Here is a 16,862-nt window from a genome sequence, read left to right as displayed (position 1 = left end):
GGCGTGTCGTTTTTCTTGAGTACACCGCAGTATAAGATGGCTTGAGATGGGGGGGGGGGTGTTTTCATGAGTGTGTTCCTACTGTAGCAGTGCTTCAACTTTTTTATCCTCAAATTATTGTGATTTTTGCTCTGAGACATATTGGATTTCTGTACTTTTTGAAAGCGGAACCTCCGAGTGAAAACAATCGTGGCGTTCAGCTCGAGAGCCACATGTTGACCACCCTTTCCCCCCAACACACACCCACCGCTTTTTTGCTCTGAATTGACAAAGTATAAACACTCTATGAACAAAACATTATTGTGGCCTTTAAGTGTACACTTACATCATATTTACCCGTTATAGTTCAAATGAGATTAAATTGCCTTTGTGGTTGAAATGGAAATCATATGTTTGCACATCTCAGCGATGACAAAATACTACATTGTATATAATACGAGAAGGGGGGGGGAGTACATGAGCTAAGTGCTACATTTTATACACACAACAGGCATGCAAGCGAAAGAGACGGGTTTGTTTAGCTTGGCAGCGCTCCGGCCCGCTCAGAACACGACTCCGTTTTGCGAGCCTTCCAGCGCCGCACACATGATTCAGGTTAGCCGGCCCGGGCGAGACGCGCACGCAGCCGCGGAAACTCAAGCCTCGGTTAGCCGTGACCCCCTGGCGGCGTGAGGTCGCCGGCCCCAGCGGCCCGAACGCCGTCGTTGACGGTCGCGACTTGACAGTCTGCTCGTGTGTTTGAGGTGCACAATTGGAGTCGTGGACCCATTCAGTGTCTGTTCCGTGACCTTTGAACACATCTTCCGTGCTTAAATATGTCTGTAACATGATACGTTACCCTTCTTGTCCCCCCCCCTTTTTTTTTAAATTAAAGAAGGATGGAAACTATGACAAAACATGTCACTTAAGCGTGTATAAACATAATAAAGTGAGGAATTTATGAGGACTGAAATCCAAAACGGGGATAACGTTTGATTCGTGGTGTTTTCATATGAACAAAGTCTCAATTAATTTCACTCTCTATTTTATATATATATATATATATATATATATATATATATATATATATATATATATATATATATATATATTTATATCGCGTGTTTTTTTTCATTTTTTTTTTACTCTAGTGGCTCTCCTATGACGAATGTTATTTACAATTGTAAAACTTAGTAGTTGCAAGTGTCAAATAGACACTAGAGAGTTGTAGGGATTACTATTTGGGCAGCGTGGCCGCATTGTGGCCTAGTGGTTACTGCAATGCGTCAGCCTCACAGCAGGACGTTCTCGGTTTGACTCTTCGGCCTTCCTGTGTGGAGTTTTCACGTTCTCCTCGTGTTGTGTGGGTTTTCCGCGGGTACTGCGGTTTCATACAGCGTCCCAAAAACTTGCACTGCGATTGGCTTGTGACCAGTCCAGGCGTACCCCACTTTTCTCCAAAAGTCCCCTGTGATAGGCTCCAGATCACTTGTTGCTAGGCAGATTTCAGTCATATGGACCATTAAGTGTGGCGAGAGATGCCATATTGGGGCAAAAAAAAAAAAATGGCCCTGACAGTAACTTGTATATCTTCACTTTAGAAAGCTTGGAAATGATTAACTGTACTTTTTTGTGGTATTTCTTTTGCTGTTATTGACATGTGATTCTAGCCACAGGACCAGAAATGGAACGTATTACGTTATTACTTCATTATATTTCATTATTATAAATGTATTTCTGTATTCCGTGTAAGCCATTTAGAAATTGAAGCATTAAGAACAGTAATGACTTTGTGGTGACATCTCAAGCCTGGAGCAGACCGTTTATGTTGGCCAATATTTCCTGAATGAAGAATTGTTTGAAAATAACAACAGACTTTTCTGTCTGTGTCATCTATGCGCACACGTCGATTGGAACCGTTGAAGAAAGGCCAGTTGCTGATAGATAGATAGATAGATAGATAGATAGATAGATAGATAGATAGATATAGATAGATAGATAGATAGATAGATAGATAGATAGATAGATAGATAGATAGATAGATAGATAGATAGATAGATAGATAGATAGATAGATAGATAGATAGATAGATAGATAGATAGATAGATAGATAGATAGATAGATAGATAGATAGATAGATAGATAGATAGATAGATAGATAGATAGATAGTGTATTGGAGTATATGTTTTATTTGTGTGTGTTGTGTGAGAGCGAGATGTGACCCTTTTGTAATCCATCCGTTTCCCACATGGGAAAATGCGATTATGGGAGGGGACTGCCGCATGCACGCGCCCTTAAAGCCCCCTTGAGCAGGGCAGACGTGCGCAGTGGGCTTGCTGGGTAAGCTTGCCGTTGCATCAAGTCCTCCCTCGTCTTGGACGATGTGAACAACTAATGGTGCGAGGCGTCGGAGTCCAACTTGGTGATGTGACCGCTCGCAGCGCCTTTTACGCACGATGGAGGAGCTCTTACGCGCGGACGACGCGTCTGGCCCGCACAACTCGTCGTGGGGCAAGTGGCGCGCGTGCGAGAACGGCAGTCAGTCAGCCAACACCACAGGTGCCGCCAACCCTCTAAAACGCAACGATGAGGTGGCGAAAGCGGAGGTGGCCGTGCTGGTGCTGGTCCTGCTCCTCGCCTTCACCGGCAACCTGTGCGTGCTGTGGGCCATCCGCACCGCCAAGCCGCGCCAGTCTCGGATGCTCTACTTCATGAGGCACCTGAGCATCGCCGACCTGGTTGTGGCCGTCTTCCAGGTTCTCCCGCAGCTCATCTGGGACATCACCTTCCGATTCTACGGGCCCGACGTGCTGTGCAGGCTGGTGAAGTTCGCGCAGGTGGTGGGAATGTTCGCGTCCACCTACTTGCTGGTGCTGATGTCCGTGGACAGGTGCTTGGCCGTGTGCCGGCCACTCCGACCGGTGCGCAGGACGAGGGACCGCGTGTGCGTGGCCGCGTCGTGGCTGCTCAGCCTGATTTTCAGCACGCCTCAAGTGTACATCTTCTCCATGCGGGATATTGGGGACGGCGTGTATGACTGCTGGGGGGATTTTGGGCCGAAGTGGGGCGCCAAGGCGTACGTGATGTGGATGAGCCTCAGCATCTACATCCTCCCTGTGGGCATCCTCAGCGTGTGCTACGGCCTCATTTGTGTCAAGATCTGGCAGAACTTCAATCTGAAAACCAGGAGGGAGCACTTCTTGGCTCTGGCACCCAAAGGCGCCCTGCACCTGTGTCGGGTGAGCAGCGTCAGCCTCATCTCCAAAGCCAAGATCCGCACTGTGAAAATGACTTTTGTGGTGGTGCTGGCCTACATCGTGTGCTGGACCCCATTTTTCTTCGTACAAATCTGGTCCGCGTGGGACGACGCCGCTCCGCAAGAAAGTAAGACACCCAAAATCTGCTATTACGCCCTCGTGATGGTGAACTCGGAGCCATCAGAAGGTTCACGACATAAACTATTCATCCATACATCCATGATGTGAGCCACTTATCCTCACAAGGGTCGCAGGAGTGCTGAAGCTATCCACGGACAGGATGCATTGTACACTCTTGCCAGTCATTAAAAGAGCACTTCATAAAGAATGACAAGGGTGGAATAGCGGGGTATAAGTGGGATGAATGGATGATACTGTACATCAATGCATGATTTCATTTATATAAATTAATAAAAACAAGTGCAACGGTGGATGGTAAAGCGTTGGGATCACAGTTCTGAGGACCCGGGTTCGATCCCTGCCCCGCCTGTGTGGAGTTTGCATGTTCTCACCGTGCCCTGCGTGGGTTTTCTCTGGGCACTCCGGTTTCCTCCCACATCCCAAAAACATGCAACATTAATTGGACACTCTAAATTAACCCCCAGGTGTGATTGTGACTGTGGCCGTTTATCTTTATGTGCCCTGCGATTGGCTGGTAACCACTTCAGGGTGTACCCCGTCTCCTGCCAGTTGACAGCTGGGATAGGCTCCAAGACTCCCCGTGACCCTAGTGAGGATAAGTGGCAAAAGGAAATGGATGGGTGGATGCAATAAAAACAAATAGAAAAATGAATTAATACATTTTTATTTAAATATGACAAAACACTATTGCGACAGCTATTACAGGACTCTTAATAGTGTAAATGTTGCAAGGGTCAGACTGAAGAACAGAACGAGCCACATGTGGCCCATGGCCCATATTTTGGCCACCCCTCTTTTATTAGGTAGACTATGTTGATAATGACTTCCAATGCAATATTTATGCACATTCAGCCTCATAATTTAAAATTGACACTGTGCTAGCTTGTACAAGCGCAGTCATTATTATACAGTATTTCTTGTACCCGGACTGAATTGCATTGTTTTGCGGGGCTGTACCTAATATTGTGTGCCAGAACACATGAAGGTGATTCTTTTATCCCTCCTTGCGTGATATGAGATGTTCTTTTTTGTTTTGTCCAAAGCAACGGTCCTGAATGGTTTGCCAGACTTGTTCCCAATGGGACCATGAGTCAGACAATGAGAGTGCCATAGATGGCGTTTATCAGTAGACGGGAAAAGTCGGGAAGGAAGAGGAAATGGAGGACACCAAAGTGAAGGGACCTATTAAAATTTTCATCTTTCAGTCATTGTTGGCATGTCATAGTGCAGTAGTTTTTAATTAAGTAGTTCGAGTCGATCAAGGGTTGTGTTCTCATTCGGGTCGAAGTACTCCAGTTGAAGCCTTATAAAGTCATTAGTGCAAGTTATAAAATGCATTTAAGGAGGCCATGAACCTCAGATAAAATAAAGTAAAATTCGCGTCAATATTGACAAGGCACAAGCAAACATCAAAACAACAAATATGACAAAAAAATTATGATATATGTGCTTTGTGTTAATATATGAATTCACCAAACCACGACACAACGCATTCAGCATCATAAAATGCTTTAATGCGGACTCTTAATAGATTTGCGAAGCACTACATACTGTGTAATGGTAATAATAATAATAATCTATTTAAGATTGTAATGCTAAAAGGTCAACTCTTATTTAGAAATAGGTGATTATTTTTCCACACTACTGATGAATTTTTGACAGCATTTTATTCCACTTGCAAAATTTCACAATGAATTTATTGTTGTTATTTGAATACAGTTTGACTTTTAAATTAGGTCTTTGAGAATTTATTAGTGCAAGTTATCAAATGCATTTAAGGAGGTCATGAATCTCAGATCAAATAAAGTAAAAATTGTGCCAATATTGACAAGGCACAAACGAACATTAAAACAACAAATATGACAAAAAAAGAAACAATTGCTTTGTATTAATATATTAATTAATCAAACCACGACACATTCAGCATCATAAAGTGCTTAAATGTGGACTCTTAAACTTACTAAGCACTACATATTGTGTAATGGTAATAATAATAACGTATTTAAGATTGAAATGCTGGAAGGTCACCTCTAATTGAAACGCTATTTAGAAATAAATTATTATTGTTGCACACTACTAATGAATTTTTGACAGCATTTCATTCCACTTGGAAAATTTCACAAGGAATTTATTGTTGTTACTTAAATCCAGTTTGATTTTTAAATTAAGACTTTGTGTATTTATAGCGCAACTGGACTTTAGTTTTAAATATGTACACCTACATCATATTTACTCTTTATAGTTCAAATGAGAATAAATTGTCTTTGTGGTTGAAATGGAAATCGTATGTTTGCACATCACAGCGATGACAAAATGTAAAAGGCATTTAAGGAGGCCATGAATCTCAGATCAAATAAAGTAAAAATCGTGACAATATTGACAAGGCACAAGCAAACATTAAAACAACAAATATGACAAAAAATTATATATGTGCTTTGTATTAATTAATGAATTCACCAAACCATGACGCAAGCATTCAGCATCATAAAATGCATTAATGCAGACTCTTAATAAATTTACTAAGCACTACATAATGTCTAATGGTAATAATAATAATGTATTTAAGATTGAAATGCTAAAAGGTCAACTCTTAATGAAATGCTATTAAGAAATAAGTGAATATTGTTGTACATAAATGAATTTTGGACAGCATTTTATTACATTTCCTCCATGTCATTTCGAAAATTTCCCAATTAAGTTATTGTTGTTATTTTAATACATTTTCATTTTTAAATAGAAAAGATTAAGTCTTTGTGACACGTAGAGAATCTAGAGCAGGGTTCAGCAACCTTCTTGAGGCACCGTACACGTACATTCATAAAATATATTTGTTTTAATTTATTGTAGTAAATGACATTACAAGTATTTTAAATTTTTAATTCACATAAGCAATTCAGATTCAGAATTTAAAGCACAAATAATAGTAACAATTTGTGGCCTATGGTATTTTCAGAATACACCTCGCGGGCGCCTTACATGGTCCTCGCGGGCTACCATTCGCCCGCGGGCACCGCTTTGGTGACCCCTGATCAAGAGAGTATATATTTCAAGAATGATGACGGTTAAACTTTTCACGGTAGCAAAAACTAACAACTTTCTATGATTTTCTCTGGCGTGGGATCGACTGACCATGTCGACTGTTGCTGGTGATCCAGGACCCCCCCCCCCCCCCATTTCCATTAACAATATGAGAAGGTGAATTTTTGTTTGACATATCCCATCTCTTCAGAGTGGATCTCTAAGACGGACTGAGTTCCGATCTTCTCGTTTCACCCCCCGGGACCCCCTCCCGTTTAGGAGCCATGTAGGGAAGTTCACATTAACGAGCTCAACAGGGCTTGAACCCCAAATGGGACTTTGTGCACTCATGCAGTGTTTGCTCAACTTCACGTCTTTGATGTCGAGCACGCTCCGAATCGAGTAAATGACGGCGTTGTCATAGTAATCCTCTTCTGGATTTCAACATGACCCCCGTCTTCATTCTCTCTGCGCCGCGTCGCTAAAGAGGCGTGAAATGAAGACGAGCGTTTCATCTCTGGCTTTGGACAAATGTTCAACGATAAGTCAAATAAAGATGAAAGTTTCCTGTCATTTGGGGCGTGGGGGGATGGGGGTTGTATTTCCCCACAGAACCGCTCCATCAGAACAATTTTTCCCACTCGGCACATTTCACAGGCTTGACGGGCTGATGTCGAAGCGAGCGCACAAGAGGTCAGCACCTTCAGGAGAAAAAGCATTTGGCATACTTTAAATCCTTTGCACCCCATCAGGAGGACAAAAAATACAAAATCTGTCCCAACGGCATCCTCCCCTCTGCCTCACATAAGTGGAATTGTAATCAATCCTATAAATAACATGCGTGGTTTTTTTTTCCACACAGGATGGTCACATTTGACTGAAGACGTTTATTACATTTGTTACAATGGAAATGCACCGAGCTAGCATAAATTCAATTTGTGTGGCAATCTAGCATCCATCGCACTTACTGATAACGGCAGACGTTTCTAAATTTGACCTTCTGGCTTTGGCTTAACAATGATTTGCAGCAGTAATTACCTTCGCCATCAATGCGTCTCCATCAAGCGGTGCAGTCTGGTACGCTATGTCCTGATTTGGGTCGGCTGCACGGCTTATATAAATTGCATGGCATCCAAGCAGCAGGAAAGCATGTAACTCGCTAGCAAAGGAAGACACAGCGGAAATAAATTGTTGTGTGTTCGCACGCTGTGCTTTGTAACAGTGTGCGACGTGAAAATTTTGGAAAAGGTTAAGTCTGAAGTCGTGGTTTAAGGGTTTGGGTTTGGGTGTAAGACTTGTTTGGGGGGGGGTGATAAGTGTCGGGTTTGGGTCAGTGGTGTTGGGTTGTTAAGAGTGCTGCGCTCGGGTTTGGGTTAAGGTGCAGTAAAGCCTCAGTTCTTGAACGTCCCCGTTTTCAAACGAAAATTTCAAGATTTTTTTGCTTATGTTTTTGAACGAAAATCGGTACTCGAACGCCCCTGACAAAACCCGGAAATAACATATTGCGCGCGGCCAGACTAGCTGACCCACGACGCGCTTTGTTGCGGATTCCCACACTGCCGAAAAAACCCCGGAAATAACATAATGCGCCCGGCGCAAGCAGCTGACCCACTCACGACGCCCTTTGTTATTGTCAATTAGAACGCCCCCATCAAAAAAACCCGGAAATACCATAATGTGCATGGCGCAAGCAGTTAATCCACCCACGATGTGTTTTGTTATTGTCAATTCGAACGCCCCCCCCCAAACAAAAACCCCATAAATGACATAACGCACGCGGCGCAACCGGCGCACTTTTGTTATTCTGTCTAACGCAGCCTCTGTACACAGACGTGTCCCGGTAGTGACTGTGTTTTTTCTTCTTATCAAGGACTACCGTATTAACCCCCAATCATGGCCCCAAAGAAGGCAAGTTGCTTGTTTAAAGCTACTCTGCACTTTTGTTAAAAAAAAAAAAAGTTCACAAGGGTGAGGGCCGAGTCACTACAGATACGGCAATGCACTCCCAGCCTTGCGTACTCTTCTACTAAAGCATACATTTTAAGCAAAAAATAAATATATTTCTTAAATTGTTTTATTATATAAGATATTTAAACTATACATGTACTTCTATGATGCAGTTTATTATTAGGATTTTTTAGGGTTGGAACGCATTATTTCTTTCTCCATTCATTGTAATGGGAAACATCGATTAGGTTTTCGAACAAATCTCTTCTCGAACCGTTTTCTGGAAAGGATTGTGGTCGAGAACCGGGCATCACTGTACTTCTCAGAGTTTGTGTTCAGTTAAGGTTGCGTTAGGACAAGAGTTAGATTAAAGGGTGTAAAAATGAAAGGGCTAAGAATAAGTGTTTGGTTCTGGTTTGGGTTGAGTACACAACTTGTGAAGGATCAGATGAGAAAAGTATAGAGTGGAATTATCATATATTCATTTCTAACTCCTATTTTCCACTGTGTCCATTTTGACAGACACGGCCTTCATCATCGCCATGTTGCTGGCGAGTCTGAACAGCTGCTGTAACCCGTGGATCTACATGTTCTTCGCGGGTCACATGTTCCAGGGCGTAATGCGCAGCATCTTCTGCTGTAGATGCTACACGTCGGCCCGCGGGCGCCAACACGACAGCTCCCCAGCGTACACCGTCAAGAAGGACAGCGGCCGCTGGAGGCTCTCGCACACGTCCAGCACGGGGGGGCCGGCGCCCTCGGACCCCAGCCGCCAGTCCAGTTGACGGCACTTCGTCACTTCAGCGGCTTGAGTGGAAAAATCCTTTCCAGACAGTTGCAGCCACGTGATAACGAAAACCTGCTTTCACTTTCACATACCGTTAGCCACTTGTTTGGCAAAAGAACAATTGAGCCGCTGAGATTGCGCTGGCTCAATTTTTGTGATTTTGCAGATGACTGATTCTTCTCTGACGGCGCCGATAACATCGTGAGAATTTCAGAGGCAATGATTTCCTTCTTTTGGATCTGTTTTTAGAGAAACGGTGGCCTTCTTCAGATATTAGCATTTGGCTAACTTTGCAACTAAGGTACTAGCATCTTCACGTTCATAGATTGAATAGCAGTCAATCAAAGAATTAAAGTGGGATTTCAAAAACATCAAATCTATCAATATTTCACGAGAGATGACAAACAACATTTACTTACACTAAAATGCAGAAGCTCTGGCACCCAAGATGAAGTACAACTGTATCTGTGATCATCATTTTGTAAGACGTTGGATCAGTGTTGTGCTGATGATTGACTTGGATTGTAGGTTGCTCATTTGCATATGATAATCAATTTAAAAATTGATTATCATATGCAAAAATTATCCATTTAAAAATTGATTTAGACCATTATTCCAGTGAAATACACGTTACTGCCTAAAGTGTTCCCTCAGCAGCTAGTACAGCTTCCCAATCGATTTTGAAATATTTCCCAGGAAAGCGAAGCTAAGTACGATTTCAATTGTAAGTACACGTGTGTTACAATTTGGATGCATTGCTGTGCAATCGTTAACTCAGTGCAAATGTCACACAAAGCTCTCGGTACGTTATATTTGTGTTTAGTTTCACTGATCTTTGTGTTTTTTCAACAGCATTCGCGTAACCAGCATTTCTGTAAGTTTTCGTTTTCCTTCCAGTACGGATATTTGCTGTCATGTTGCAGTTTTTAATGGACTCTGATTCAAGCTTGAAGGAGGCTGCCCCCTTGTGGCCACATGTCGTTCAATCAGCAGGAAGGGTGTGACTGGGGTTTTTTTTTTTTTTTTTTGTGCTGTGTAACGTCTCTTTAGTCACAGTATGATGAAATAAAAAGTGCAAAAACACAATTATTGTGAACAAGTCAATTGGATTGTTTGATTATTCAACACATAGTGTCCATGTTGAGCAAATTACGAGTGATGTATTTTAGTCTATTTAGCTTCCTTGCATTTTCGTTGTGATGAGTAATTCCGGACATGATAAATGATTTTGCAATATAAACGCGTAAAATTGCACAATAGCAAACCATCTTATGGAGATCCAATACAAAAACTTTATTCAAAATTCGATTTATGAGGCGTTCTAAAAAAAATTTCATTTCCTCTGGAAAAAAGTAATTTAAAAAAAAAACTGCAGAAACCATAAGTATAATAATAAAAACTGGGGATTATTGTCTTTGCTAACAATCGTTTGGACACATTTGGACAATCAAATTGGTGTGAAACATTAACCAAGTTTTTATGTGTTTTTATATTGTCCTCAACGTCTTTTTAATCCTCCACATACTATGCAAAGGACTCATTTTAATCAAAAGGAATTGGAAGCGGAGTCCTGTATTAAAAGATGCTGTAGGAATAACAGTCATGATACATAACTAATCATCTAAATAATAACACAAAGTCGGACAGATGCGAGCAAAGCTGCAGTAAACCCATTTTGTTGAACGCTGTAGCGAAACGTTCATGTCCCCTCGCTGGCCGTGTCCCCCTTCGGCCACAAAAAGCGGGGAGATGTGTGTTATTCGTCGAGCAGGTGAACGCTGAAGCCGCCACAGCAGCGGGCGGCGCTGGCCAGCGCGGGCCGCACCAGAACAACCAGCGCGACGCTCCACAGCTTCTGCAGCCAGCGCGTTCCCACAAGAACGCACTTGATGCACGGGCCGACCATCCTGGTGAGCACAAACATTTATTTTCTGGTGGTCCTCAGCTAACTGATTGCTAATTGCAAAACATGGGAGGGAAAATATTGTTTACGCTTACAAGGTTCAAGCATCTGCATTCTGTTAACCAAACACACATAATAACAATAATTATAATGAGAATAATAATAATATCTATTCATTTGGATCAATGAAAATGTAACTTTTTTTCGTATATCCATGTCAAAATGTTCAGTCAATTGAATTTTTGAGGTGCTAAACAAAGAATATCAATTAGATTTGGATAAATTCAAGATTTTAAACACATTTTAAACATCAGTTTAAATGCTCAGTGATTAGAATGCAAAAAAATGTTGATTTAAAGCGGATTTGAATATGTAATATTTTGCTAAACAAAAGACTGTAGTTGAACTTATTACATTAAAAACCTAAGTCGACTTTACCTATGTTTCAGATACATTCGATATTTTAAACAGGTTTTATAACATCAGTTTAAATGCTCAGTGATTAGAATGCAAAAAAAAAATGTTGATTTAATGCAGATTTGAATATGTAATATTTTGCTAAACAAAATACTGTAGATGAACTCATTACATTTAAAACGAAAGCAGGCTTTACGTATGTTTTGGATACATTCAATATTTTAAACATTTTATAGCATCAGTCTAAATGCTCTGTAATTAGAATGGAAAAAAATGTTGATTTAATGCAGATTTGAATATGTAATATTTTGCTAAACAAAATACTGCAGATGAAATTATTACATTAAAATTAAAGTAGGCTTTACCTATGTTTTGGATAAATTCAATATTTTAAACACATTTTTTAACATCAGTTTAAACGCTCAGTGATTACAACGCAAAAATGTTGATTTTAATGCGGATTTGAATATGTAATATTTTGTTAAACAAAATACTGTAGATGAGCTTATTACATTTAAAACTAAAGTCGACTTTACCTATATTTCAGATACATTCAATATTTTAAACAGATTTTATAACATCAGTTTAAATGCTCAGTGATTAGAATGCAAAAAAAATTTGATTCAATGCGGATTTGAATGTGTAATATTTTGCTAAACAAAATACTGTAGATGAACTCATTACATTTAAAACTAAAATAGATTTTACCTAAGTAAACCGTTACCTGTTGTATTTTTTTTTTCTAATTCATGTTGGATCAACTTCATATTTTTATGTAATGTAATAAAATGATCTTGAATTAAAATGGAATCTATAGTATTATGCGCAAAACTCATGACACAATGAAAATATTTAGGATTACCTTAAAATGAGCAGCTTGGGGGGTCATTAAATTTATTTGGTATTTTTATGTCAACACAACTGCATTTTGTGGGAAAAAAGAAATAAAATACTCAGTGATTAAAATGTGATTTCCTGTTTATATAGTTGTATCTACTGGTATTAGGGCTGTCACTTTCTAATCTTTAATTGTTTATCCCTTTGAAGATACTGTATATCAATTATTACTACTACAATAATTTCTCCTACCAATATTACTTAAAAATACTACAAGAGTGGACTTCAACCATTAAAATCCATATTTTGGTGCTGAATGCATCACATTAATTTGGTGTACTGAATTGGCGATAGCCAAATGCTAAACAACAATCACGATTAGCATTAGCATGCTAGCGATTACCATTTTAGATAAAAAAAAAATGCGGGCTACATTGATCTGTACAATATTTTACACATTTAACAGTGTCTTTAAAGTCTTTTACAGACTCTCCTTTGTCGGTTTTGGCAAACCTTTAGCCCAACGCTGGGTCAGTCTGCGATAAAACATAAACTTTGCTGCACATTTTTATTTATCTATATATTTATTTACTGTCCCAGCTGAGCTTCAAGGCAGAAATTTTGTCAACATATTCTAAAGTCGACTTGGACGACTTATTCTTATTGTTAGGATGCAAAAAATAATAAAAAATTACAATGAACCCGCTCTTTTTCCCCCATTAACTACAAAATATCGTTGCACTATGGATCGACAGCAGTCAACTTTGACCAACTGTATTGAAGTAAAAAAAAAATGTATTGCATTTTTTTCGCATTTTGATGAGTGAACACGACATTTATCTACGCACGTTTGTTTTCGTGCTTATGTGTATGAGTAAACTTTCTTTCGGCTTGTACCGTAAGGGGTCACCACAGCGTGACATCTCAGATGAGCGCTCATGCCGTATAGTTTTTTTGTCAAGAGGGTGTCGATTGGTCATGTTCTCACTTGTGTGGCACGGTCAAAGTGGCCCACACCAAACAGGAAGTGGACCCCGACGCTGAAGAAACTGGCACTCTTACCAGATGTGTATGCAGCTGAGGACGGCAAAGAGGATTCCGCACAGAATGGACATGGGGATGGCCAGAAGCACCGTGACGATCCTGTATATCCAAACTCGGCTCACTTCAAACAAAGCGTGGCTCCAGATCCACACTCGGTCCCCACTGCGCGCCGACGCCGGCTCGGCAATAACATCCTCAAACGTCACCTGCGGGCCGAAAGGACACCTGGTGTACTGGTCTTCAGGTGTCGTACAGCTTGCAAATAATACGCTTTTCCGCCCTCAGTCATTCAATTGACCGTAATTCCCGACCTACAGAGTGCAACTGGTTATGGCGCTCGTGCAGGTGATGTCACCATTTTTACGGCGCCATATTGCCGGTCAAACAGAGCTGCTCGACATTGTAGGAGACATTGAACCGGACGAGAATATTTACAATACCCGAGACCTATTGTGCTCTTGGTTGTCACAACAAACGAGAAATATATTCAAAGAGATCATTTTATAGCATATTAGCTGAAAAGACCAGAAAAGATCGATGGATTTCGGCAATTAAACATGATGGACAGTGCCCAACCAAAATACGTGTAAGCGATCACTTCATTTCAGGTAGGAATTATTCTTCATCTCAAATGAGCAAAAAGTATTTAGAATGTCAAGTTGACTTATTTGAGAACAATACTTATGTAAAAAAAAGAAAATAAACTGTCTGCCGCAGAGAGGTTTACGGAGGTTAACGTGTGGCTGCGATACGCTTCCAAGTCCGACTCCCTGTCCTCTTTTTTTTTTTCAATCATAGTTAATGAATGCGAGTTTGTGTAAAAACCAGGGGCCATTTATTTAATTATAGTTATTTGTATTGAAAAAATCTGAGTGACTCCATCACTATGGTATGGGATTTATTCCTGATTGAGAACAGATCCAGCAATTAAGTATTTGTATGTGTCCAGACTTTTCTACGCTTTCAAACTTTTCTGTGTAAATCTCGACAACTTACTCACTGGACACATGTGTAAATCCAGTTGTCCAAGACAAGCGGGTTAATAGTCCAATTTCTTGTCGGCAAAAACATCGACTTCGGCATTAAATATGGGTCCTCTATGCCAAGTGTCTCTCATTTTTCTCATTATCACCTTTTAAATGTTTAATGGTATCAGACAAAACTCTGGATGTCGTGCTATAAGACATATTTTTGTTTCGTCTCAACGGAATTAACTTGCAACAATGTATTGTTTGACCGGCAATATGGCGAGTCATGTGATTTTATGACGTAGGTGCACGAGCGCTATAAGCCTCGGTACGCAGAAAGAGTTTAGCATTAGCACGGCGCTAGCGTTAGAGCGGTGCTAGCGTCTAACTCTTTCTGTGTACCGTGGCTTATAACCGGGTGCGCTAACGCTAGCGCCGCATCACCACATAAACCGCAACCGCAGGGTTGAAAGTGTGTGGAAAAAAGTCACGGCTTGTCGGCCGGAAATTATGGTATATTTAATACAGAGTAGTGATTCTTCCATGAAAAGGAATGTGTTCACTATTGCCAAATTCACTGGGGTTGCCGGCAATTGCGACCACTGCAATACATGAACTTTACTGCATTTAGGAGGTACTACACCAGATGGTCCAGTTTTCATGTCAATGTTTCTTGAGTATACTGGAATACAGCGTATTAAATCAATTGAGGATAAATCGGTATAAATTAATGTGATGCATGGGTGGATGCAAAATTGTCATGCAAATGAACAAATGCTGCCTTAAATCTCTGCAATGGGAAAGTGCAACTAATTGATTTTATTTTATGACCATTACAGAGTCATATTAATTTAGTCACAGGCAGTATCGTGCTTGACTGGACTGACTTCCACGGAGGCAGCATGTGTTCAGCAGCCACTCAGTTCTGAACGTGAACGCTTGCGCCCCATCTGCCGCACCCACGACCCTGAAGTGCATAAGCAGCATACCGAAAATGGGTTTATAGTATGAATGTAGATTGCAAAATTAACGGGTATAAATAAATGTGGGCGTAGCCGCCGTCCACCAATGCTGTCACTGGCCCGTGAGGCCCAATTGACTGGGCCTCACTAATTCTGCCAGGAGAACGTAAACAATTGGGTTCATCCACGGCTACGCCGTTCGTGTAGTTTTTGCTACCTTGAGGCAGTCGTTGATCCCTCGCGGGTCTCGAACATCGAGAAGAGGTCTGGTGTCGCTGATGTCCACCAGAGAAGCCGAATGATTACTTTCTTCTGCTTCCGGGCGAGAGGGCGCGTTCCAAAGCGTCTGCGGTCGCTCCCCATGATCAAACTCCTCAGAGTCGCTGGAGTCCCCCAGGTCAATCTCCACCTCCTCCGAATCTCCCCCCTTCTTCACGCCATCCATTGAAACAAGTGAACGCAACGCAGACCAGATAGGATAGAATCCCAACCGAGCCCCCCGGACCCTCTTTAGCAGCAGGCAAGCGGGGGCTATATCGGGAAGGGTGTGCTGGCCTGGATGGAATTTGCAGATGGGTTTTCAACTCGGATCACTTTCCTTGCACTGCGGTAGCTTTGTGGGATATAAATACAGGCCGCACACCCACAGAACACACGTTATGCCAATTTATAATATTAAGCAGCGTAGGATCAATTCCCGCTCAGTGATGGTGTTGATATCTGCCCTGTGACTGACTAGCGACTAGTTCAGGGTGTAGTCCATCTTTCACCCGCTCTACTGTGACCCTTGTTGAGGATAAGTGGCTCGGAAAATGGATGGTTGGACTTTGTAATACATGCGAACAACCACATTACTCTGAAAATTCATCCATCCATCCATTTTCTTCGCCACTTATCCTCACTAAGGTCGCGGGGAGTGCTGGAGCCTATCCCAGCTGTCAACGGGCAGGAGGCGGGGTACACCCTGAACTGGTCCCCAGCCAATCGCAGGGCACATGGAGACAAACAGCCGCACTCACAATCACACCTAGGGGCAATTTAGTGTCCAATTAATGTTGCATGTTTTTGGGATGTGGGAGGAAACCCCACGTAGGCACGGGGAGAATTTGCAAACTCCACACAGGCGGGGCCGGGATCGAACCAGGGTCCTCAGAACTGTGAGCCCGACGCTTTACCAGCTGATTCACCGTGCCGCCTACTCTGAAAAATTTTTTTTTTTTTTAAAAAAAAAAAAAAGCAATTTACCAACCAAGATGAGCATTCTCTTCCCAAAATATGTCTTCCAAAATATTTTCACCGGGGTTCTGGACATTTAAAAGTTTACTCTTAGAAAAATACAGCTCAGCACTGACATCTGCTGGAGAATCTTCCAGATTGCATATTGATGTCGCAAAGTTAGAAAGACTGGAATATGTATAGGCGGCATGGTGGATCAGCTGGAAAGCGTTGGCCTCACAGTTCTGAGGAGCCGGGTTCGATCCCGGACCCGCCTGTGTGGAGTTTGCATATTCTCCCCGTGACTGCGTGGGTTTTATCCGGGCACTTCGGTTTCCTCCCACATCCCCACAACATGCAACATTAATTGGACGCTCTAAATTGCC

The 16,862-nt window shown here is 41.6% G+C and overlaps 2 protein-coding genes across 2 annotated transcripts; one reads left to right on the top strand and one right to left on the bottom strand.

The window, feature by feature from the left end:
• Positions 1-2,436: 2,436 nt before the first annotated feature.
• Positions 2,437-9,128, top strand: LOC133507354 (isotocin receptor-like). The gene is made up of 2 exons (XM_061832301.1): positions 2,437-3,364; positions 8,866-9,128. Exons 1-2 carry the CDS (start codon positions 2,437-2,439, stop codon positions 9,126-9,128), a joined length of 1,191 nt encoding a protein of 396 aa, XP_061688285.1.
• A 1,758-nt stretch (positions 9,129-10,886) lies between these two features.
• On the bottom strand, positions 10,887-15,706 carry cav4a (caveolin 4a). The gene is made up of 3 exons (XM_061833511.1): positions 15,479-15,706; positions 13,350-13,537; positions 10,887-11,037 (listed from the first exon to the last, which is right to left on the bottom strand). The coding sequence occupies exons 1-3, from the start codon at positions 15,704-15,706 to the stop codon at positions 10,887-10,889; spliced, it is 567 nt and encodes a 188-aa protein (XP_061689495.1).
• Positions 15,707-16,862: the final 1,156 nt, after the last annotated feature.

The sequence above is a fragment of the Syngnathoides biaculeatus genome, chromosome 10 (genome assembly GCF_019802595.1).
Source record: "Syngnathoides biaculeatus isolate LvHL_M chromosome 10, ASM1980259v1, whole genome shotgun sequence".
NCBI lineage: Eukaryota > Metazoa > Chordata > Actinopteri > Syngnathiformes > Syngnathidae > Syngnathoides > Syngnathoides biaculeatus.
This window is presented reverse-complemented; position numbering and strand designations above follow the sequence as displayed.